The sequence below is a fragment of the Octopus bimaculoides genome, chromosome 1 (assembly GCF_001194135.2).
Source record: "Octopus bimaculoides isolate UCB-OBI-ISO-001 chromosome 1, ASM119413v2, whole genome shotgun sequence".
Lineage (NCBI taxonomy): Eukaryota > Metazoa > Mollusca > Cephalopoda > Octopoda > Octopodidae > Octopus > Octopus bimaculoides.
Window position 1 is genome coordinate 80,381,907 of NC_068981.1, and position 26,890 is coordinate 80,408,796.

At 36.7% G+C, this 26,890-nt stretch overlaps 1 protein-coding gene and 1 non-coding gene across 3 annotated transcripts in view; both read left to right on the plus strand.

Annotated features, from left to right (window-relative positions):
• LOC106870371 (CDGSH iron-sulfur domain-containing protein 3, mitochondrial) overlaps positions 1–13,128 on the plus strand; it is a 14,071-nt gene extending 943 nt beyond the window's left edge. Inside the window, exons 1-3 of one of the 2 annotated variants that reach the window (XM_052967727.1) lie at positions 4,480–4,736; positions 7,847–8,041; positions 12,273–13,128. In XM_052967727.1, the coding sequence (XP_052823687.1) occupies positions 4,698–4,736; positions 7,847–8,041; positions 12,273–12,467 (429 nt within the window). In that variant the 5' untranslated portion in view covers positions 4,480–4,697 and the 3' untranslated portion in view covers positions 12,468–13,128. Of the gene's footprint in view, positions 1–4,479; positions 4,737–7,846; positions 8,042–12,272 lie in introns of those variants that run through there. The other variant, XM_014916408.2, reaches the window with a different exon arrangement.
• Positions 13,129–25,970: 12,842 nt separating this feature from the next.
• On the plus strand, positions 25,971–26,164 carry LOC128250046 (U2 spliceosomal RNA). The gene has a single exon (XR_008266164.1). It is a non-coding gene; the product is annotated as a U2 spliceosomal RNA (small nuclear RNA).
• Positions 26,165–26,890: the final 726 nt, after the last annotated feature.

Below are 26,890 nucleotides of genomic sequence, written 5' to 3' on the forward strand. Positions count from 1 at the left end.
TATATATATATATATATATGTGTGTGTGTGTGTGTGTGTGTAATATTTAATAATAATTTGATGAAAATAATGAAGGTAATGACTGCACAGCAAAGAAAATTTAAAGCTCTACGGGTGTTTTAGTGGATGTCGTATCTTCGTGCAAGGCTCTCTTGGTGTGCTTGAGGAACATTGTGATGGGAAGTTGCTGTCGTTGTTTCTTCATGATGGTGAGGAGAATTTTATATGTCTGCATGGCAGCATCGATGGCATTTTTCAATTGGAGAGGCTAAACCGTATAGGGATCCTATGCTTCTGCCTTCTCTTTCAATTCCTTTCCTGTCCTTAAAAGATCGGACAGCCGTTTGATTGCCAGGCCCACCACATTCTCCTCTTCCTCTGGATCTGGCACTTCCCCCTCCTCTTCGCTGGCAAGCTTTGTTAACTCCAACAAATCTTCGTCTGTCAGGGTTTGCCTGATGTCATCAAAACTTTCGCCACCAAGTAAGTACCTTTATCAGTTTCACCACATTGTTGACAGCCTTGTGCTGAATATCTTCAGGTGAGAATCCTTCGTAGTCCTGGACACACTCTGGCCACATTTTCTTCCAGCATGCAATGAGGGTTTCTTTTTACATGTCTGTAAGAGCAGTGTGGATGACTGCCAGGCACATTTCAATCATGAAGTAACGCCAGTTCAAATCCATTGTGTCCACAAGGTGTTGGAGAGTTCCAAGTGTAAAGTGCCTTGAAGGCACGGATCATGTCTTGATCCATAGGCTGAATGAGGGAAGTTGTGTTGGCAGGGAAGAACTCGACTTGGACTCCCTCGTGATTCAAATCCAAAGAGTGACCATCAACATTATCCATAACAAGCAACACCTTGAATTCCATACATACATTTTGGAGGTATTCTTTGGCTTGAGGGATGAAGCATTGATGGAACCAATTCAAAGTTAGACTTTTGATAATCCAGGCCTTGGGGTTGTGCATCCAGTGGTCAGGCAGCAAGTTTTTATTCCTATTTTTGAAGACCCTCCGGTTCACAGACTTGTAGATAAATCCTGGTTTCATCATGAAGCCAGCAGCATTGCCGCACATAATTAGTGTCACTCAGTTTTTCTTAAATCCTGGGGCTCTGGCTTCATTCTTCATGATGTACATTCTGGAAGGCATCTTCTTCCAGAACAAGCCAGTCCACATTGAAAACCTGTTTCTGCTTTTATCCCTTGTCCATGATGATCTGCCTGAAGGCCTCAAGATACTTCTTGGTGGCCTCTTTGTCAGCTGATGCTGTCTCTCCATGCAGGGAAACACTTTATTTTAAACTGTTTCTGGAAACAGTCAAACCATTCCTTTCTGGCTTGAAAATCTTCAGGCTCCGGTGCTGTCAATGGTCTTGGTTGTGGTTTTTCGGTGCTTTCTGCTCCGTCTCCTTTGTCGAACTGCTGGTATAATTTCAGTGCTTTCTCACGAATGATGTTACAGTTCAAGGGGATATTTTTCTCCTTGCAGTCACTGATCTACAATGCCAAGACAGATTCCATCCTGACGAAGTGTTTATTTCTCACTATCGTTATCTTTTTGGCACTTTCACAGAAACTTACTGTCACGATAGTTCTGATCACCACCGCATTCTTCTTTATGTAGCGTATGGTGCTTTCATTGACAGCATAATAACGACCTACTGCAGCATAACTTTTACCTTCCTGGAACATATCCAGCAGCTGCACGTTCTCATGGAGCATCATAACCTTTTTCTGGCACTTAGGTTCACTGCCAGAAGCATTAGAAGGTGTAGGGCATTTGGGCAGCATCGTAGGGCTTCAATAACACGCTGCAAAAAACACAGCACTTAACAAAAAAACCTACAAAATCTTCCTTTCATCTAATATGCACATACCACTAATAGGAAATTGAGCAGAGATTAAAAATAATCATAGTTTTGAAAAATTTAGTTTGTATTACCACTAGATACAGTAACCTATATTATATAATATTAATAAGAGAGAGGAACCAGCAAATAACCTAATTTCAATGTGGCTATATTAGCTCACGACCTTAAAAATTATCTTGTTGAAATAAACAGTGTGTATGATCAACTGTAGCGATGATTTTTTAAAAAGCGCCAGTATAAAATTGAAGTTCAGTCTCGTGTTGTATATATCTTAGATCTGTCATCACTAGCCCAAGTAATACTGGTGCAATATACTGTATATGTGTGTGTGTGTATATAAATATATATTTACTTTCACTACAATGAGAGGTTGTTGTTGCTGAGAGACAAATACAGGGAGAGAGGTGTATATGTGTGAAATACAGATTGATGTCACTATACTAATTAGCAAGCTTTGATCGAAGGCAGGAATAAGAGATACAAGATACAGAGTACTTGTATCGAAAACAATCAAGCAATGTGATGCACGGCTATTCTAATCAGATGGAGCTTCAACTGTGAAGAGGCGTCCAGTAAGCTGGCAAATACGGTATGTTGTTATTAATAATTTAGCCTTAAAAAGTGTGAAAATATATATACTGCCACAAAAAAAAAAGCCATAAAAAATCGCGGACGATATTTATGCTTCTGTGAATATGCAGTGGTTTCCGGGAATGCCAAACCGCAAATAAGCAGAGGTACACTGTAACGAAAATAGTGCTTTAGCATGAGAACATCAAGGACAGCGATACAAATGTTTCAAGTAGAAATATATCATGAAATTTCAATCCATAACAGACAAAGGATGCAAAAGGTCTGAACACATTTAAGTCATATACAAAAGAAAGCATGTGTTGCAGAACAGAAGGGAGATATGCATAGCAATATCAATAATGAACATAGAGAAGTTCTCTGAAGTAGAAGAGAAATCAGTAGAATACATGAGATACTGGCTTCAAATTTTGGCACAAGGCAAGCAATTTTGGGGAGGGAATAAATTGATTACATCGACCCCAATACTCAACTAGTACTTATTTTATTGAACCTGAAAGAATGAAAGCATAGTTGACTTGGCAGAATTTGAACTCAAAACCTAAAGATGGACGAAATGCTGCTAAGCATTTTGCCTGGTGTGTTAATGATTCTGCCAGCTCACTGCGTTACGCTACATAGAGAAAGAAGGGAGGGAAATTTTGAAAAATATGAAAATCAGGCTGCTAACAAGAATAATAAATTTGAATGATGAAGAAAGAGAAGATTATATTGAGAACTTTAAAGACAGAAAACAAGAGGAAAGAAAAATTATTGTTTTTAGAAAATAGAACAAAAGTAATGAAGAAGTAAAAAATTACCTTTGCAGAAAATATGAATGAGGCCTAAAAAAGGCAATGACAACTTCTAACTTCAGCTAATGACATGGTTCAAAAACCTAACCCTTTAGCATTTAAACCAGCCATATCCAATCTAAGTATGCTACCTGTTTTTTGCTCTAACCAACAAGATCCTGCCTATCACACCTATCCTTCAATGCCATTCTAAAAATATACAATCACATTATCAAAATTTCAAACCTATGAGATATTGCATGATTAAAAACAATGTGAATGAAAAGTATTATTTCCCATAGTCAAACATGTTTTTCGTGGAAGACTTCATATTGCCTGTTGATGATGATGCTTGCTTACAACAATCATGTGATTTTGAGACAAGGGTACACACACACACATATATATGTACCAAATTCACTCACAATGCTTTTGTTGGTCTGAGGTTATAGTAGAAGACATCTACCCAAGGTGCTACCCAGTGGGTTTGAACTTAGAACCACATGGTTGGGAAGCAACCATCTTGGTTACACAGCCACAGAGGAAAAGCAGAAAATCAGCAGCCAGAGAAAACATGCAACCCAACAACAAAGGTACCCATGCACTGCAGATCCAGATACAAGGTTAAGTAATCCTACAAACAACAAGATGAAAGCAATATCTGAGAAGATAGCAAATGTTATATCTCTTTTACCAATTGGATCTCATGGTTTATCCATTATTATTTCTAAATGGAGAATGTTGGTGGATTGGCTCAGTCATTAGACTACCAGACATATTTAGGCATCTACCAAAATGCTTAAACAGTTTCCTACTGCATATCATATACACTTAACCAGATGAATAAAGATTCCAGATGAATCAAGAGAGAGAGAAGAACAGCAAACTGCTGGCTGAGCTCAGCACTGTGATACACACTTAACTATTGTTTTATATAAAATGAGTGTAGTATTAACACCCACCACTTAATATATATTGTGAAATTCCTGAATATTGTGTGTTCAATTCAAGATAGTTGTCTCCAGGATGTATTCAGTGAATCCACAATGTGTTGAAAAATCCCATCTTAGAATACAGACTTGAGGACAGTACAGATAAAGGAGCTTCCAACACTTAATGAAGCCTGCATCAAACTGAAACCTCTTGATGAAGATACATAGTTACACAAACACCTCTATAGATGTGGCTATGTTTTGAATTCTGAAATGGCTCTTAAATGTCTTCACTATGCTCTGCTTCTTCAGTTATCTTGTGAATGCACTGGAACTTTGGTGTGAACACAAGCATTATATGATTGAAGCCCTTATACCATAAAATGATGTCAGTATAGAAATACAGGTTTCCATTTGCTAAATTCAGAACACTCAGCTTTCCTGAAGGAGTGTCATCAAGTCACCTTTCAATGGATCCACCCAACTTTGATTTACTAAACTGAGAATAAGATATGGTAAACACTAATGAACATTATTCTTTCAGCTGAGAGAGGAGAACAAGAGGTGAGTAAATTCTTTTATTTAGCTGCACCAGATGGATTAGGGAAATGTATTTTTCACTATGTTGTACACCCATCTCATTGCAAACAGTATTAGCTACATTTATGAGGAGATGCTGAAAAGTTCCTGGCTTTAAGGGTATTGCAAAAAGCATGGTTGGAGGCTCAACTTTCCAAGTTCTTTTATAGGGCTTAGATAAACTGAAGGACCACTGCAATAAGTGTGTGAATCTGAGAGAGGAATATGTTGAATAAGATCATAATCTGATCCTCCTGTATTTTCTTTTATGCAAAGAAGGAACTTTTGGGCACCCTGTTGTACACCTGCTAAAACCAGCATTGCCACAACATCTTATTTGGTGGAAAAAATCTTCACAACATCTTTCAATTGCTAATTTCATGGACAGGAAAAAGTTTGTAGCGTTGAGCCAAAATCTGAACATGCTAATAACCATAACAGTAAAAGTGTTAATCATTCATGAAGCATCAATAACACCATGCTATGTTCCCAATTCAATTGATAAGTGCTTGTGAGACATAATGAAAAGTGAGAGTGTTCAGTGTTAAAGTTATCTGTATGGGGAAGCTGGAGAATGATTTCAGGCAAGTTCTCTGTATTCACCATAATTTTCATCTGCTTACAATTAAATAGTTTCAGCAAACAGTCTAATTTGTAACATTATTTTCAACAAATCAAACATGAGTATGAACAAACACTTTTCTAAATGATTTCTTTGTCAACCATTTCAAAACTCTAAATGATGTTGCTACTGATACTAAGTGATATTCTTGCTGTATATTGTTGTTGCTGTTATTATGGGCTACTGAAATTTTTGACAGATGCATACTAGAGGAAATGGTACAATGAGTTATTTTATCTCATAAAAATGTCAGTTGTCTTATAATAAACAAAGTTCTAAACAGACTTCTAGCATAATTTGAGACATATCCAAACACAAATTCAGTTTCTTGCAATAATGAAGAAGCCCAGCCTATCTGATTGCATTTATGAATTTCTTTACCCTCCCTACCCCCATCTGGCATGCCATCCAGTCATCTGATCTGAAGACTTGTTACTATTGTGATGCTATTGCACGATCTCCCTTTCTCTCTCAGCCAAGTACTGTGTAATGGAACATGAAGATACAACAAATACATGAATATAGTATGGAAATATCATTGATCAGTGGTTCACATTGAGGGTCTAGAGTGCTCATATCCCAGAATTATGTTGAACTTCAGTTATGCTATATTGGATCTAACATCCACTACAACTTTCTTGCTCCATAACAATTAATAAAGTTCAGGGTCAAACTGTTTTGATAATGTGGTCATGTACTTCCCCACAGCCAACTCTATGTTGGTTTAGGCTCTGTAAGGTAGCAGAGTAAAGGTGATGATGTGCTACAGGTGTAATGAGCAAAGTAAGAGTTAGAGTAAACTAGGAAGATTATTTTTTATTTCTTTCAGCCATTGGATTGTGGCTATGCTGAGGCATCACTTCGACATGTTTAGTTGAACAAATTGACTTGAGTATTTATTTTCTAAACCTGGTATTTATTCTATCAGTCACTTTTGCCAGACTGCTAAGTTGAGAGCAGGGCATAAACAAACCAACACCTGTTGTTAGGTAGTGGTGGGGGACAAACATAAAAAACACACACTTAGATAGATATATATATATATATATATATATATATATATATATATATACTTTATTTAAAAGCAGCAGAAATATAACAAAAGACTTACTCGGAGTTTCATGTTCCCGTTCATCGGACAGCTGTCCGATGAACAGGAACGTGAAATTCCGAGTAACAGTCTTTTGTTATATTTCTGCTGCTTTTAAATAAAGCAAATTACTCTACCTCTGGTATTTGAGTACTCTTTTTTCCACCTTGTTGCACATTTACATGCTTACTCCGGTATATATATATGTAGAAATGATGTTGCAACTCATTTTTACACACAACAGGTTTCTATCAGTTTCTGTCTACCAAATCCACTCACAAGGCTTTGGTTGGCCCAGAGCTATAGTAGAATACACTTGCTCAGGGTGATCCACAGTGGGACTAAATCCAAGACCACATGGTTGGGAAGCAAGCATCTTAACCACACAGCCTCACCTAATGTTAGTCTGTCTTGAGAAATCATCAGTATTTAATATAGTTTATGACTGTTTGGACAGCTGTATACCAAAATGCATTAGAATTCTATACCAAAATGTTGAATCCATATACATTATACATTTTATATAATATTAGTAAAACTACACAAGTACTGTGTTACTTAACCTTGTTAATCTCATCATAAGATTAAAATATTTGTTATTCAAACATTGCTGTTGAGTAAAATTTTCAATGACTACTTAAATATATAGATTAGGTCAATATTTTCAAGCTTGGTATGCCAAATTATAGGAGAAACTTAAATGAAGGAATTAATTTTTCTTAAGAACACAATTTTTAGCTTCATTTTTGTATCCGATTTGCAAGATTCTTTATGTGAATTCATGTGTTGAAAGAAATTTTGGGAGTCATTATGCCAATATAATTAATACACACCAGTTCAGTTCCACTCATTTATTAAATATCCAATTGTTTTGTTTTTGTTTCTCAAAGTTCTTTCATTGTTTCTTGCAACCTTTTTGATAACGGACTAAGTCAATTGTCATTGAAAAGGTTGCAAGAAGTAATGAAAGAGTTTTGACAAACAAAAACAAAACAATTGGATATTTAATAAATGAGTGGAATTGAACCAGTGTGTGTGTGTTAATTATATTGGCATAATGACTCTCCCTAGACACAACTATTTTTAGCATTAGATGGAAACTGTTTAAGCCTATACAAAATTAATCAAAATTCTTTTTAATTTCATTTTATTTCAAATATCAAAAGTGTGGGAAAATTAGCTAACATTCAAATTAAAAATAAAACGTGAATTGTAATATGTTAATATAATACTGCATGCATGTATCCTTAGATTAATATATATTTAAAAATATATTTATGTAGAATTTATAGTAAAGTTGAATATGACATGTATCCTGTGGAATTCCCACAGCCTAAATCAGTCTTTATTATTATGATACATTCATGCATGTATTATTCTTAGATGATTCAAATTCGGTGTATGCGACCAGAAATTGTTACCAGAGAACGTCCTCATCCAGAAACACCCAAATTTCTGAATGAATACAGTGTAGATGGTCCACCAAAAGGCAAAATTTATGATAAGAAACCATTCCGGATGGAACTAAAAGCTGACGAGTGGTATTTTTATTGTACTTGTGGGCACAGCAAGCAGCAGGTGAGTTCTTTTCTTAACCATTTAGAATAAACAAAGAAAATGATATTTATTTCAGTTCCATTTTATATGTAGTAACAGTAGCAGTGGTGTTAGTGGTAGTAATACTAAGTCTAAGTCGTCCCCCTTTGGTCATGAATGACCATGGGATTGCACCTACACAGTTCCCATTTGTGGCACAAGTCTAGGCAAGGTTGTTTGTGGAAGACCATCAGTCGCCCATGCACACCAGCCTCCCCTCTCCACGCCACTGATGTCCAAGAGAAAGGGAAAGGCCGATACAACTGTAGAAATGATGTTGCAACTCATTTTTACAGCTGAGTGAACTGGAGCAATGTGAAATAAAGTGTTTTACTCAAGAACATAACACACAGCCCAGTCAAGGAATCAGACTCACAACTTCATGATTGCAAGCCCAACATTCTAACCACTGAGCCATGTGCCTTCACTATAGGCAGTAATACTTCTGAGATAATTACTGTATTTGGTGGCATATAAGACACACTTCTTTCCCCCTCCAAAAAAGGGCTCAAAAAGTCACCTCAGGCCTGTTGGGTCCGTATTACATGTTTAATGCCCTTAAAACTTCTTTTCTTCTCCTGAATTTGGAGTGCATCTTTTATGCTATCAAGTACAGTACTGAAGCAAGGTGCAAGCATGGCTGTGTAGATACAGAATTTACTGAGTGCTTATTTTTGGTCCCACGTAAAATGTGCTTAATACATTCTGTAATGTGGTTGGCATTAGGAAGTGCATACAACCATAGAAACCATGCCAAAACAGGCTATAAAACCTGCTGCAGACCCTGGACTTGCTAGTTTCTATCAAGCCATCCAGCCCATGCCAGTATGGAAAACAGACGTTAAATGTTGATGATGAATAGAAACAGAAGTTTGTTGGATATATTTGTGTGTTTGTGTGAATTTTAACATTTCACTACTTATTTCTTTATTGCCCACAAGGGGCTAAACATAGAGTGGACAAACAAAGGGATTAAGTCGATTACATCGACCCCAGTGCGTAACTGGTACTTAATTTATCGACCCCGAAAGGATGAAAGGTAAAGTCAACCTTGGCGGAATTTGAACTCAGAACGTAACGGCAGACAAAATACCGCTGAGCAAAATGATGTGATGTAGTGTTTATATTCTTTTTTCAAAGACCAGTGGAATACAAAAATCCTTTATTTGAGAACAGGTAAAGCTTGGTTATAAAAACAGCTACCTCAACCCATGCAAGCCAAGAAAAGCTGATGTAAATTTAAAAAAATGAACAGAACATCATTTTCTAATGGAAAGTTTGATCAAGACACTTTTCTTCCTTTCAGTCATCATCATCATTGTTTTTATGTCTACTTTGCCATGATTGCATGGGTCAGAACTCATTGAAGCAGGTTTTCTATGGTCAGATGCAGTTCATCACAAACCCTCACCTGTTTCTTTGCAAAGTATTACTTCCCCATGGCAGGACATGTTTTTCACAGAAGATTGGAAATGAAAGATAGCACTTGTATGATGGTGATACTCGTTTACAACTAATATGAAATGTCAAGACAAGAGGACACACACCCGTACATATACATATTTTTATATGTAAAAAGCACCCAGTACACTCTGTAAAGTGGTTGGCATCAGGAAGGGCATCCAGCTGTAGAAACTATGCCGAAACAAATAATTGGAGCCTAGTGCAGCTCTCCAGCTGGGGGTCTCCTGTCAAACCATCCAACCCATTCTAGCATGGAAAACAGACATTAAATGATGACGATAATGATTTATACATACATACACATACACACACACTGGGCTTCTATTAGTTTCATCATCATCATCATTCTTTAATGTCTGTTTTCCATGCTGGCATGAGTTGGATGGTTTGTCCAGAGCTGGCAAGCCTGAGAGCAGCACCAAGTTCCCATCTGATTTGGCTTGGTTTCTATGGTTGGATGCCCTTCCTAACGCTAACCACTTTATAGTGTGTGCTGGGTGCTTTGAACATGGCACCACCAAATCCATTCACAACACTTTAATTGGCCTCAACCTATAGTAGTAATCAGTGAGACTGAATCTGAAACCATGTGGTTTGAGTTAAAGGTAATCATCATCATTAAGCACAGCATTTATAATGAACACTTCTGAACCAACAAAGAAACTTTATATAGTTGCTCACTTGAACTGTTAGAAATGGTAGCCCAATTGGCCTGGTATTGATGTATGAGACCAACAATATTATGCACCAGACTTGAAAGAGGAGATCAACCAAGCTAAAAACAACTGATAGTAAGAAACATTCCAAGAGTCTTTTGAAAGGGGTGAAGGGTGGGAAACATTAGTAATAACCAGGAACAGTTTATGGACACAGAAACTTCTTACTAAACGTCTCCAACTGAGATGGTACTAAAAGTAAAACATCACTGCAGAAAGATCTGTAAGGACACAAAATACACCAAGTCAAGTCCTGTGATAGAAAAGTGGGTTACAGATGCAGTGTACAGCAGTAGTCCCTGATGGAATACAGGGGTATTCCAGACAGGTATACCACTGTTTCTCAGTACATGTGTCACATTCAGCCCTCAGGAAAGCCTCAGCTCATACTACCCTAGAGAACCAAGCCCACTCAGCAAGTGAATGAATCAAATGATCCAATATAAATGATACCAAGGAATGGCAACAATCGGATTAAGACCCCGACAAAATATTAAAAGCCACACTTGCAAGAAGTGTTGAGCAAAAGTAAATGCTCTTACATCAAATCTGACCAGAGATTGCTTCAAAACTAAGGATAAACAGATCAAAAAAATTTCTATGCAACATAACAGAAGAGAAAGAAAAATTCATCATCTGTGGGAAGAAATTAAGATCTTCAACAAACAATGCTAAAGAGTTCCTGCAGAGGAACATCTACACTGGATTAGAAGAGCTGAAAGCACTCTGAAATTGAGAAAGTAGAGGGAGCACAAAAAGGTCCAGTTTTCCAAAGACCTTTTTAGGTTCACCAGAACACTCCTGGACGAAACCAAATCCAGAAGATTGACCATCAACAGTCTGTTTTGCAAGACACAGCACTTACCCAAGGAAGATAGCAGTGATAGTAGTTAAGGTACTCATGCCACTTGCTGACACTCGAGACTAAGAGAAACAGTAGAAAGTCCACTCAACGGTAAACAATACCATCAGTCAAGTTCATGAGGGAAGGAAAAAGCTTTTGAGCACAGCAAAAAGAACAAGCAGTTTACTACAAAAGGCCCTATTACTAGATATGAAAGTAAACCTGGAGAAAGGCTGCATCTCCCTGCAGGTCATCCATACCTTTGGTCATAGAACCTCCTTTGATCTTCAATTAAAGATTAAACAGTGATAATATATGCCTATGTAATGTGTAACATATGGTGAAAGCATGGCTGTGTGGCATAGAAGTTTGCTTTATAAGCACGAAGTTTGAAGCGCTCAGTGATTATTGGGTACCATCAGATGGCATCAGTTCTTCTTGATTGTATTCTATCTACAAAATTTCATTCACAAGAGGTAATAGTAGTAGTAGAAGACACTTGCTCATGGTGCTGCACAATGGATCAAACCCAGAACCATATGCTTACAAAGCAATCTTCATCATCATCATCATCATTATTATTATTATATATCCGCTTTCTATGCTGGCATGGGTTGGATGGATCACTGGTTTGAATAGCACATATTCAGGGATGCTGATCATCTAGATGAGTTGGAGGACACATTTCATACCACTATGTGGTATCTTGGACAAGTGTCTTCTTTAACTCTGGGTCAACCAAAGCCTTGTGAGTGAATTTGGATGAAAACTGAAAAGAAGTCTGTAGTGTGTGTGTTTTTATTTTGTCTTGACATGGCACAATGATTGTAAGTAGGCTTCACTTTTATACTTGTGACATTGTTTGCAATCTCCTGTAAAATCATGTCTAGACTAGGAAAAAATATTACCTTACTAGGAAACAGGTGAGGATTGGCTTTGAGAAGTGCACCTGACCATAGGAATACTGTCTCAAGGAATCTCGTCTGATCCGTGCAAGCATGGAAAAGTAGGCCTTAAAATGATATTAAACATCCATGAGTTAATATTTAGTCTAACATTCTACTTTTTGTGCACGTGCTAATCTTCTAAATTTTTCTTAATGTTTAAAACTAAATATTTTTGTAGCTTCATTAAGTTATACACTTTTGTTATATGTATTCTTTATGTTTGTTTATTTTCGTATTCACAGCCATTTTGTGATGGGGCACACAAAGCACTTCAAGGTACATCATTTAAGAAAGGAAATTTGAAAAAATATGTTCCACTTCGTTTCAAAGTTGAAACAACCAAAGAATATTGGTTATGTAACTGCAAACAAACTGACAACCGACCTTTCTGTGATGGAACTCACAGACGTGAAGATATACAAGCAGCTATTAGATAGACTATATATGTTAATTACGATCATTAAGAGGAGAAAACATTTTATCTCATGTAATATATTAAAGAGTCATTGTTAGTGACATCCATCAGTTGGTTATAAAACTCTCTTGACTGCTTGATAAAACCAGCAGTGGAGTCTGACTATTCAACTGGCCACACACGTATTTAAGAGTTGAATTTAATATTGGAAACTAATAAATTATTTTACAGTGTTGCTGCTATTTTTAACTCTATTTGGTACCAAATTACATGAGACCTTCCTGGTAGTAATAATATCAACTACCTGTTTTAAGGTGATCCAAATTAAAGACCTTACTTTAAAATTTTATTGTTAGTTTGTTTTAAATATCAGCTTAATAATAAATATTATTTTACTAAATTCTTCATTTTCGAAAATTGAAACATTTGCAATGTATTTCAACAGGTATATGATAACAAAAAGGTTAACTCATGGCAGCACCATTGTAAAATTTACTCCTATTCTGTGATACCTATTTTCAGAGAGTTAGCCTGCGTCATTTGAGAGTTAGGTCTCTTGACCACAGTTAGAATCAGATGCTGGTCACAGGAAATAGGCAGCTAGCTTCTCAGCCAGTTGTCAAAATACTCTAATCAACTCGACCGTATTACAAAAATAAATAATTTGAATTACATTTGTTTAATATCGTTTTCGTTGTTTTCTTCATAATTATTTTCGAAAAAAATGTTCTTTTGTTGTATAACGCTAAATTATAATTCAGACAAAATCTAAAAGATATGATTACAAGTTCTTATCGAAAATATAGCCCAAACACCTTCAAATGATCGAAATGTACTTCATAAAATATGTTAGAGAAAGTACGTCATCAAGAGTAATGTCCCTTGAAGCAACCAAGTTATGCAATTGTTCGTATTGTTTATAAACAATACTCAAACCTCGTTTCATCATTCTTAAAAATTCCTTTTGAATTGATAAAATAACTTTGAGTGAGAAACTGAAGTTGATTTAATGAACCATACTTGCACTTTTCTCTGTTTTGTTTTTCTGGTTTTAGATTAACTTCTCTGTTAATATGAACAAGATGCTTTGTTGTTGTTGTAATTGATTTTACAGCTGGATACCCTTGCTAGTTTTCATGACTCAACCATGAGGTATGAATGGAATCTTTTTTTTTTATTATTTTGTCAGACAACTGGCAGAGTTACAGTTCTTGTCATGTTTACATTTTTATCCATATGGTTAGTAATTCAACAACATAGCCCAACAGCTGTCGAAGCTATGTATGTATTCTCCAAAAATATTACCCTTGTACTTAATAGTAAAATATTCAATTTATAGAAATTGCACTTTAATTTAGGTTTTGGAAAAATTTTGCTTTCTCATCTGCAATCTGTAGTAATACATTTCATGCTACACTGCACAATGGACAGTTTCAGTGGAATATCAGTTTTCTGTGAGAAGAGATTAATAGTCTCTCTTTCAACCTTTCTACATTTTTGTGAAAAGGATGTCCTGAACTATCTCACAGCTCAGTTTGGCCAATTTCAAAAGAAAGAGAAATCAACTCCAGTACTTAACTGGTACCTTTTTTTTTTAATCAACCTTCTCCTACAAAGGATGAAAGGCAAAGATCTTGTCAGTATTTGAAATCACAATGCAGTGAACTGAAACAAACACGGCCAAGTTTTCTCTCTGGTTCTCATGACAACTATAGCAATTTACCATCTTTCAAAGTGATTATTTTACAAAATTTAAATTAATGAGCTTCACTCCTTAGCTAATTCTCATTATGTCTGTCATCTATCAATGTCTCAGGCCTTCGTCAGTCAGGATTAACCATGTATATGCACATGTCTCAGAAAGTGTTTTCGTGTGAGACGAGTAGTTTCCTATACATGCAAGTTTCCACTCTCCATGCTACCAGTGACATCCAAGGGAAAGGCCAATACAACTTGGCACTAGTGTTGTTGCAGGAATTATCATCAGAACATATATGGCCAATACAGCTACCTCAAAGCATCACATCAAACATTCCACAATTCTGCTAATCCGCTGCTCTGGATTGGTACCTTTTTTATAAACCCTGAAAGATGAAAGGCACAGTTGACCTTGGCAGGATTATAACTCAGAGTAGAAAGTTCAAACAAATACCATAAGGCATTCTATCTAACACTTAAATGACTTTACCAAGTCACTGCCTTTAATTTATCAATGACCTCCTTTTTGTTGCAATTTATACTAAATAATATACAATAGTTTGGATGGCGCAAGTGATAGGATGAACAATTGTTAAAAGATGAGGAAACTGGTGAAATCTTTTCTAAGTGTATCAATCTTTGATTTTTAAAGAAAGCAGACTTATTCTATGATTCTTTTTTGAGGTATGAGGAGATCCATTTCTGAGAGAGAAGGATAAGTCTGAAAAATAAAACAGAGGGAATGAAGTACAGAGAGGTGAATGTATGAATTCAGTGTAGATTATAGTTTACATTAAATTATAAAGTTCAAAGGTAGTCTTGTAGTTGTTAAGTGTTGTATACATTAGTTTGTATGTGGTGGCATTTTTGGGGGATGTCAGTATTTGTGTATCGGTTGTGCTGTCCTAGATGAGAGAGTAGTGTCCTTGTATACAGTTTATGTTTTGTAGCAACTGTTTAGAGGTGAAACATTTTTGGCTCTGAAGAGGAAATAATTTTCTATAGATTTCTGTAGTCAAGGTATGTAGTGTCACCATGAGGATTAATTGGAAATATTGAGACCTAGAATTTGTAGAGATGGATGTTTTTTTTATTTCTGTTTTACTTGTGAGTAGAGAAGGATATGGTATTATAAATATATTAATTTTGAAATGTGGAGTATCAGTGATTTAGTGCTGATGAGCAAAAATACATTTTCAGGCTCCTAATTCTAGGTGTTAAAGTTGCATATGGAAAAGTGTTGGGTGTTGTCTTCAGCATTTGAGTGTTTGTGCATAATTGAGTGAGAGTTGAGTGCAAGTGGGTCATCAACACAGGGAAGGAAGTGAATCACAAAGTTTACCTGACATTTGTATTCTTCAGAGTTGATAGGATTGGATGGACAATACGTTACCGTATTGACCAAGCATAAATCTTTCACCAAATACATAATGCCAATCCCTCTTTTCTTGGATTTTGTGGCACTTCAGCTCAGTTGACTGGTCTATATTATTTCTCGCAGCATAGGCATTTCACTCTCAACCATTAGAAACAACTAGGTAGGTGACTGAAACCATCCTCTTAGACATGCCCCTTCCATATCCTTAAAAACAACAAAACTCACAGCCCAAGTGGTTTGTTCATAGATGTGTTGCAACAGCTCAGGGGCAAAACATAACTTCCAATACTTAGAAAATACCCTCTTTATTGAACAGTTCTTGCCCAGCAACACAACTTCTGCAAGATCATCATATGAACTTCTTCAAAAAACAACTACTATGCACCACACTGCCCTCAGGTTGTCCTGCCTCCTAAACTGCAGCCAAACTTTTTTGTTTCCCTGCCTAAAGGATCTCAACCAGCTTTGAACAATCCTTCTTCCCTCCATTTCTCAATGGTGGTGATTTTGTGAGTAGTGCTCTCAAGAGAAGACATCAACATTATCTGCTCATATTGCATATTCCAAATATTGGGTCATCCCATAAATAATGTAGTTTTTTATACTTCTTTTATTTTTCAAAATTGAGATAAACAAAGTTCTGTTTTAATCTAAAACATACTCTCCTTCATTTTCTACAATGCTTTTCCATCTATCTGGTAGACTTGCAAGGCCCCTCTTCCAAAATTCACTTGTCCATGATGAAAAATACTCCTCCAGTACTGCTCTGACCTCATCTACAGGATTCATATTTTTTCCATCCAAATGATTTTGAAGACTGCAGAATAAATGATAATCAGGGCAATGTCCAGCGAATATGGTGGGTGGGGCATTGTTTCCCAATGAAACTGCTCCAGCCTTTGGAATGTCATCATTGTTGTATGTGGCTAAGCATTATCCTGATGGAAGAACACCTTTTGTCTTGAAACCAAAGATGGTCGTTTTTCTTCTAGCACTGACTTAAGCCACTGAAGCTGCTTGCAGTAGATCTCCTTTGTTATTGTTTGGTTTGGGTTTAGAAAATACTTTTAATAGTTATTTGAATATGAAAAAAGGCAAATCAATATTATTGCCTTCATTGTTACAATAACAAAATGAGAAAAATACCCTTCTTTTCATCAAGTGAAATCAGAAACTAATGAACTGCAGTAAAAGCAATTTTTTTTCTTGATGGTTTTTCTCAAAAGGAAGAAACTGTGTTTAGAGCAGCCTTAGTGGCATTGTAGACCTCCTAGCTAATCAATGCACTGGGCCCTATAGTATCTATATATTGACATCAAGTCACAACATACATAGGTCAGAATTGGGCCCCTGGGCAACTACCCAACATGCCCATGCCTTAAAGTGGCCCTGACTGTGTCCATGTTCTTTGTAGATCCACCAAGACTGGTCAGATTGATGTAGCTGATATTCAGCTAAACAGCTGGAAGGAAATTCCAAGAAGGTGACATTCTAAGGAGAGAAAAATAGATAATGTTAGTGTGGGGTTTAGGAGGAAATACAGAGAATTGATCGCAAGAGGAAGAAAAGTAAAAATGTAGACTAGAGTTTGGAGTGTATTAGTGAATGAGTCTTTTCCAATTAGCTGGATGGCTTTCTTTTTCATTTGCTAGATGTAGCTTAACAACTACAAGTCAATGTCTACAGGAATATATATATATATGAAAGGAATAACATAGTGTCAAGATTATGAGGGAAGAGAAGTAGGTTTAGTTGTTAGAGTGAGGCTTGAGAGAAAATACAGAGAATAGATTACAAGAGAGAGAAAGGTAGGAATATAGACTAGAGTTTGGAGTGTATAGGTGAGTGGGTCTTTTCCAATTAGCCAGGTACTTTGTGGGTGATATAGGTAGGATGTTTGTATGTGTAGCAATTAAACATTAACTCACATTTGGAAGCAATATGCCACTCATTTGATTGACCCAAGTCTCATTTGAGCTTTATAAACAGTTAGTCACCATCAAGAGCTGAAGTATTTCCTAACACATAAGAGGAAAGAAAGTCTTTGGGATGTTATTGATGTAAGATGGCTAAGAGAGACCCTCAGTGATTGTGATACTTAACGTGTGTTTAGTGACTTCGTTGTGGCGGGGGGTGTATTATTGTGCTATCCAAACAATGAAATGTCAGAAGGATGTGGCTTGACATTCATTCAGTACAAAAACTCCCAATTTTTGGAATGCTACAGATACTATTTTCACAAGTTATCAAAAGCAGGTAGAGAATCTCTCATCATCCCCCAACTCCATTTCCAAACAACAACAGATATTGTATATGTTTTAAGGAACAAAACAGAAAACGTTTACTGCTGACATGTTGCTATGAACCAGCAGTTGAGATCGGAAATGTGTCTTGTAAGATTTCTAGAAACTGCCATGACATAATGTGATTTAGAAATATAACAGGGAAGACGGTTATGAAGAGAAGTCTGTTTCATTGTTATTGATTTTACTAAAAAAGATGATTGGTTCATAAAACATTTATGTACTTGCTTTATGGGATTGAAAAAAACCTTCATATATATATATATATCTGTGTGGTTGTACATGACAAGGATGACCTTTTGAACTATAAATACAGTCTATGTAAAAGGCTTCCACACAGTTTGCATCAACCCAATTTCATTCACAAAGTCTGGGTCATAATTACAAAATAAAGTCCTTAGCCATCTCTGTATCCACACAGAAGTACAAATACACATGTATCAAAATCTATATACCATGTATATCATTGGCGATTTTTTTCTTCCTCCATCTTCCCTTCTTTGGACTTTCCTATATTTCCGACAAAGAGCTTCGCTCAAAACATCAAATTCTCTTTCTTTCTTTTCCTGAGCATCCAGTAACAATATCTGTATCACGTCCTCGCATTGTTGCTTTTTTGTCGTTTTTCTTGTCTGAACTCACTATGTACATAGTTACCTGGATTTTTTAATACATTAGACAATGTATTGATTTGATGCATAGTGTGGGGAAGGTAAGTAGCTAATTGAATCAACTCAGTACATTATTAGTACTTATTTTAACAATGTAGACCATAGAAGAATAAAGCTAAAGAAAGGAGTAAAAACTTCCAACTGTCTGCTGAAACTAGTGATTGTTTTAATTAAAAACATTTTTGATTTGGGAAGAAAAGTTGAGTAAAAAGCCAAAGAAGGCTTGAATTTAGAATATAATTTAATACATTTGAGATATTTTATTTAGTACTTTTCAAATTCAGCCAATCAATGATCTCCATGAGCCAGTATCTTCCAAACAGGATATTGATACATATAAGAAATATAATTTTAACGATCATATTGATGTATTAAACAAAAGATACTATGAAATATCTTAACAGAAAACATTTGACTGGTAAGCTGTTAGTTGAGCAGTTACAATGTACATCACAGGAAAAAAGCAGGAAAGAAATGCATGACTGTGATACAAAGTTTGCTTCCCAATCAGGTGGTTTTGGGTTCAGTCTCACTGCGTGGCACCTTAGGCAAGTGCTTTCTACTATGGCCTTGGGCCAACCAAAGCCTTATGAGTGGATTTGGTAGACAGAAACTGAAATAAGCTTGTCATATATATATATATATAAGTGTGTGTCTTTGTGTTTGTTTGTTCCCCCACACACACACACCATCACTCAACGACCAGTGTTGGTGTGTTTACATCCCTGTAACTTAACAGTTCAACAAAAGCAGATAATACAGTAAGTACCAGGCTTTAAAAAATAAGCACTGGGGTCAATTCATTTGATTAAAATTTTTTCAAGGCAGTGCCCCAGTATGGCCACAGTATATATGTATGTATGTATGCATGTATCTGTGTGTATGTGCATGTCTGTGTCAGTGTTTGTCCATCCATCACTGCTTGACAACCAGTGTTTATGTCCACGTAACTTCGTGGCTCAGCAAAAGAGACCAATAGAATAAGTACTAGGCTTCAAAAAAAAGAACTCCTGGGGTGGATTTGTTCGACTAAACCCCTTCAAGGCGATGCTCCAGCATGGCTACAGTCAAATGACTGAAACAAGTAAAAGAATATATATATAGTTGTAATAATGAAGTCAAACTAAATACTGACATTTTGAAATCATTTTACTTTTTGGTTTGATTTCATTAATACAACTAATATAACTCAATGCCAGTACAAACTAACGAGTCTTGACTCCACTTATGTGAATACTTTAACAACTTGGAATAGTTTGTTATATTTGACTCAAGCCGAAAATGTTGGTACCATGCACCACTTCTTAACATAACTAATAAATAGGATATTTTGTGTGGAGTGGATAAAGAGTAAATATAAGAAGAACTGGTACATGATATATTTTAGGAAAGGAGCAGTTGTTCTAGAATTTATGAATTTCCAAGGGGTTTTAGAGGTACAAATAGAGTGAACATTTGTCAACTGAGAATCCAAACACAATAGTAATCTTAATACTTTTTAATAATGATTTCCTAGAAGAATGATTACTTGTACATATTTAATCAGTGCCCATACAGATTAAGAAGCAAGTCTGACCTGGTGACATTTGAACTTTGACTTTAGAATTTAGAACTGCATAGCTTTTATTCACATCCTGTCTTTATTTCATTTCTTTTTCTTTTTTTCTTCACTGTAATGTCTAGGATTGCCTTATCCATTGCTTACAACTTTTTATAAGATAATAGGGTATGATATGAGGCAGATTTAACTGCTATTTCTGGTCGTTTGAGTGATTACGTGAAGACTCTCATGGAGCCAGGGGAGTTACAGAGACTAGATACATAAGGTGTTGATGACCCTTTCTACCTAAAGAGTTAGGTAGAACATGTAAAAACAGAGCAAATCATTCTGAAGTAGGACAATATATTAAATGGAAACTGACAAGTAATTTGCTAGTTTGTAGTATCAAAGCCAAATCCTTTGCTAAAGGATAGGATAGAAGAGAATAGAACAGAAAATTATAGTCTAATAAATGTGGTTGTCTCTTGTAAATGAAAGGACAATGTGTAGCAATGAAAATTGTGAAAACACCTCTCAGAAATATTCAGATTAGACTGTGCACATCCTGACATGCTATTTAATAGTTGCTATTTTGAGAAATATTCAAGGCCAGTCTACAATGGGGAATTGAGATAAATGGATAACTGATTAATGTTTAATTTGATTTGCTGGTATAGAGTTAATAATAGATGGGGAGAATACATTCATTCATTCGTCATCATTGTCATTCAACTTCAGTAGTAGATGAGCACACTCATCCTGCACTTACTGCAGCTTTCATAAGTTTGTAACCATCTGTTGTCTCATAGTCAGATGATTAATATCAAAAGAATTTGAACACAGAACATAAAGAGCTGGAACAAGTACCCCAAAGCATCTCTGTCTAATGCTCTGACAATTTTGCCAGTCCACTGCCCTGGACTGATACTTATTTACTGATCCCCTTTCAGCTCAAATCAGAGAGTTGGAACAAATGATTTTCGTTTTTCTTTCTACTGTAGGCATAAGGACTGAAATTTTTTTTCAGTGGGAAGGTATAGTTGGTTACATCATCCCATGAGCCCAACTAGTACTATATTTCATCAACCCCAAAATATGTGGAATTTGAACTCAGACCATAAAGCTTGAAGAAATGCCTCTAAGCACATTAACAATTCTGTCAGCTTATTGTCTTAGCTGGCACAAATAATACAATGCATTTTAGCCAATGCTGTAATGATTGCTAATATGTTACTTTATTCTGAAGTTGGAAGGTAAATTCAGAGGGTACCAGTTATAGGGAAAAACTACATTAGTTATCATCATACCCATTGAATTTTGTTGGTTTCAGAGGTTGATAAAAATGTGTCCAGTTTATATGAGTAGCCAGTTAATCCAGTAATAGCCCTGACCTCTTCATTGAGAAACAAAGTTTCTGTCTTCAGCCCCAAACAAGTGAGATATTGAGTTAGTTAGTCTTCATCAATGTCAATGAGAAGTAGTTTCTTCATAGATACAGGGGTGGCATAGGTGTAGGTGTGGCTATGTGGTAAGAAGTTTGCTTCCGAATCACATGGTTCCCAGTTTAGTTCTGCTGCATGGTACCTTGGATGGCCAAGTATAGACCTTGTAAGTGGATTTGGTAGACAGAAACTGAAAGAAGCCTATTGTATATAAATCTATGTCATCATCATCTTCCTTTAATGTCTGTTTTCCATACTGGCATGGGTTGGACAGTTTGACTATATATATATATATCTGTGTGTGTGTGTGTGTATACACACCCACATATGCATGTGTGTGTGTGTGTGCATTAATGTCTCCTTGCTTTGACGTTGCATGATAGTTGTAGACAAGCCCAAATATTGGCTAAAATGTATAGATATATTCTGTACTTTGAAACATAGCAATGATAATGTACCACAACCACCACCACCACCATCATCATTTAATGTCCACAGGTTAGACAGTTTGATAAGATTGGATGGACCCAAGGACCACATCGTGCTCAAGGGTCTGCTTTGGCATTGTTTCCTAATATCACCTACTTTACAGCATGTACTGGATGCTTTTTCCATGCCCCTAGTACTAGTGAGGTCAATTAATCATGCATTATCTTGTACCTTTGAGATTTTGATGATGTAATTGTTTATTTTTACAATGATATTGTAGAATAGGAATGAAAGGCCAAATCTGGCCAGGTTAGACATATAGCATGTAGAATATTTGGGCCAGATATGGTCAGTTTAACTGCCAAAGAGTTATACACAGAACATTAAGAAGAAATGAAGAGTAATTTCACCTGCATTGGAGTAAAAATTGGTGTTTGTGATTGCAAGTAATTTTGTTAATGTACAGAAAGAAGAGTGTTGGAGACATAATCAAACTTTGTAGCATAGATTTGATGGGTTGTTATCCAATATTTTTCCATAGTATATTGATCATGGGTACTGATAAAGCTAGATCATTACAGTTGTACATCCAATTATTTCCATCAATTCCATTCATTTCAAACTTGTTGAATGGTAACTATAGCAAAATCACCAACATACATTATCTACATATTAGGAGTAGCCACCTATGTATGCTAATTGATCATTAGGTCAATCAGTGATCACTGGTAAAAAAGTCAGTAGGTTTTTTATATATATCATTATTATTATTATTATAATCAAGTAGGCATTTAGTGGAAATGTTGTTCAGAAATAGTAGATTCTAATGAAGAAAAAATATTGTAAATGTTATAAGTTGTGTGTGTGTGTGTGTGATTATCATTAATATCCTCATCATCGTTTAACGTTCGTTTGCCTTGCTAGCATGAGTTGGATGGTTTGACAGGATCCACTGAGTCACAAGACTGCACTGAACTTCAGTGTCAGCTTTAGTATGGTTTCTATAGTTGCGAGTGAGGTCGTTGCCAGTGCCACTGGACTGGCTCCTGTGCAGGTGGCACGTAAAATACACCATTTTGAGCGTGGCTGTTGCCAGTACCGCCTGACTGGCTTTCGTGCCGGTGGCACGTAAAAGCACCCACTACACTCTTGGAGTGGTTGGCGTTAGGAAGGGCATCCAGCTGTAGAAACTCTGCCAAATCAGGCGGGAGGCTGCTGTAGCCATCTGGTTCGCGAGTCCTCAGTCAAATCGCCCAACCCATGCTAGCATGGAAGGCAGACATTAAACGATGATGATGTCTTTTATGAAGTCAACCACTACAGTGCATATTGGTGCTTTTTTTAGTGATGCTGACAACCTATTTTTATCCTAGCAACTATACCTTCAGAACATCCTCCTCCTTTGCTAATTAGGTCACCTAGGTGACAGAAACTATCTACTACCTGCAGAGCATTCAAGAAAATCTAGTGTTTATTGCTCTTGTGCAGCTTCCACAAAGAAACACTACTTTTTCTGATAACCTTCCTGTGATTCCACTGTCCTTCTTGTGTGTCCATAGCACACATTGAGTATACCAAATGGAATTACTGGCAACACCTTTCCTACATATTGAGCAGGGCCATTTACTGTTGAGTTTAAAGTCCTGTTTGCTTTCCTGCTAACTAGAATTTTGTTAAATTAGCTTCAAAGTTTTGCTTACACACCTGAAATTTTTTTCTAATTCTACTATGAAGTTGTCAGTATATAATACATTCCAAGGGCAGCCAGTTTTAAATTCTTCTGTTATGGCCTGGATGGCAATGATGAATTGGAGGAGATTGAGAGTCAAACCTTCATGAACTCCTACCTGTACTCTAAATTCATTGCTGTACTCTTTTTGCTAACTCTCACCTTACTGACAGCACCCCTGTACATGTATTGTATAGATTTTACAAGCCATTCATCTATCCTTAGCCGGCTTGGCTGTGTGGTTAAGTTTGTTTCTCCACCTCATGTTTTCAGTCTTATTGTGTGGTATTTTGGGCAAATGTCTTCTACTATAACTTTGGATGTGGATTTGGTAGAGGGAAACTGAAAGAAACCTTATGCATGAATGTATGTGTGTGTATGCATGCATGTATGTATGCATGTATGAGTGTGTGTGTGTTTTATCTCCTCATTTTGATATCGCGTGATAGTTGTAAATGCATATCACTGTCTTACAAGCAGTGTCATTTGTTTCCAGTCATCTGCAGAAACATGTTTGGCCATGGGGAAATATTGTCTTGCTAGGAAATAATTGAGAGTTGGGGACAGGATGGCCATCAATCGGAGAAAATCTGCTTTGACAAATTTCATCTTCTGATCCATAGAAGCATGGAAAAGTGGATGTTAAAAAAGTTGTGTGATGATGATGATCATCATCATCATCGTTTAACGTCCGCTTTCCATGCTAGCATGGGTTGGACGATTTGACTGAGGACTGGTGAAACCGGATGGCAACACCAGGCTCCAATCTAAATTTGGCAGAGTTTCTACAGTTGGATGCCCTTCCTAACGCCAACCATATATATGTAAATAAAAACGAAGAACAAACACAAGAAAAAAACAACAATGCGAGGATGTGGTACATGCAAAGTATTAGCAGATGCTCAGGGAAGGAAAGAAAGATGGTTTTTACGTTCTGAGCAAAGATCTTCGTCAGAAACAGGAAACGGAGGTAAAAAATCGCCAATGATCCACATGTGGTATAAACGTATGTATTATATGTATGTGTTTTAATGGGTAGAGGAGCGTTTTTTTTTTTTTTAATCTATTTAATAGTTTATTGAACGATAAACTCTAAAGGGTGATACTTTTATGGGTATTCAGATAAATAATTTCTCCCATATTTTGAACTACTTTCATGTTTAACTGTCCTGCAAAGTTAGTGATTTTCAAACAAATAAATCAGAAATTCATTGTCCCTTAAAAGCAACATCGCAAGTTTTATTACATAAACATTCTTTATTATGTTTATGTACTACTCTAGAGAACAAATAGTAAAATAACAGCTTGAAAATAAACATTAGTATGTACCCATATGTATGTGTGTCAACTTCTTATGAGCACTTTGATCATTGTATATAACAACTCACAGAATAATTCCCAATAAAAATGTTTTTTAAAAAATTTTTAGATATAGGCTGTATGGTAAGAAGCTTGTTTCCCAGCCACATGGTTCTGGGATGAGTCCCCCTGTGTGGTACTTTGGGCAAGTGTCTTCTACTATAGCTTAGAGCTGACCAAAAAAACCTTGTAAGTCAATTTGGTAGGTGGAAACTGGCGGAAGCCCCACGTATATATAATCCACCTCTGATAATAGAGAACAGTCGTCATATTCCCTTCCATATTGGCTAACTCTGATGAGCGTAAAATTATATAATCGGATTATTACCTAACACACCATTATATTCTTTATGCAAAACCGATTGGTAAGATCAGCCATGATGGATATTTAATATTATACATTTCAGATAGCTTGCTTACCAACCACATGGTCCCGGGTTCAGTCCCACTGCGTGGCATCTTGGGCAAGTGTCTTCTACTATAGCCTCGGGCCGACCAAAGCCTTGTGAGTGGATTTGGTAGATGGAAACTGAAAGAAGCCTGTCGTATATATGTATATATATATATATGTATGTGTGCATGTGTTTGTGTGTCTGTGTTTGTCCCCCACAACATCGCTTGACAACCAATGCTGGTGTGTTTATGTCCCCGTAACTTAGCGGTTCGGCAAAAGAGAGCAATAGAATAAGTACTAGGCTTCTAAAGAATAAGTCCTGGGGTCGATTTGCTCAACTAAAGGCAGTGCTCCAGCATGGTCACAGTCAAAAGACTGAAACAAGTAAAAGAGTAAAAGAGTATATATATCGTTTCTCGGATAATCAGAGTGGTTGGCGTTAGGAAGGGCATCCAGCTGTAGAAACTCTGCCAAATCAGATTGGAGCCTGGTGTAGCCATCTGGATCACCAGTCCTCAGTCAAATCGTCCAATCCATGCTAGCATGGAAAGCGGACGTTAAACGATGATGAAGATGATATATATCGCTTCTCGGCCTTTTGGCTAAGATCAAAGTGTAGTATCTGTTCGTATCAGCTTAATATCTGATACGGTCCCTATTTGGGGCCATCAATATTAAACTGGTTTTTAGAACGAAGTGAAGTGTTAGGGGCTTGTTCCGCCTTTGCCATGGGTTGGCCTGGTATTGCAGTGTTTGCAGGATTCAGCCCATCTGTGGCACAGGAGTGGCTGTGTGGTAAGTAGCTTGCTTACCAACCACTTGGTTCTGGGTTCAGTCCCACTGTGTGGCACCTTGCGCAAGTGTCTTCTACCATAGCCTCAGGCCGATCAAAGCTTGTGAGTGGATTTGGTAGACGGAAACTGAAAGAAACCCATCATAACCACATGGTTCCGGGTTCAGTCCCACTGTGTGGCACCTTGGGCAAGTATCTTCTACTATAGCCTTGGGCCAATCAAAGCCTTGTGAGTGGATTTGGTAGACAGAAACTGAAAGAAGCCCGTCGTATATATGTATATATATATATATGTATGTGTGTCTGTGTTTGTCCCCCCACCATTGCTTGACAACCGATGCTTGTGTGTTTAAGTCCCCGTCACTTAGCGGTTCAGCAAAAAGAGGCCGATAGAATAAGTACTGGGCTTACAAAGAATAAGTCCTGGGGTCGATATGCTCGACTAAAGGCGGTGCTCCAACATGGGGATCTTTTTTAAAACGGGGGCCACATTTTTCATTAATGTTTTACGTAGTGTTTTTGGTACCGAAAGACTTTCAAACTTCGTATACTTATCTATTTTGTGTTATAGAACAGAAAAATATTTTTGTATTCGAATTTATTTCATGTAAAAAATTGTCTTATTTCGATAATTTCAACCAATCACTGACAAGTATTCAGTTGTTTATATTTACTCCTTTGGCTGATTAAGCCATAGCTTCGTTTTATT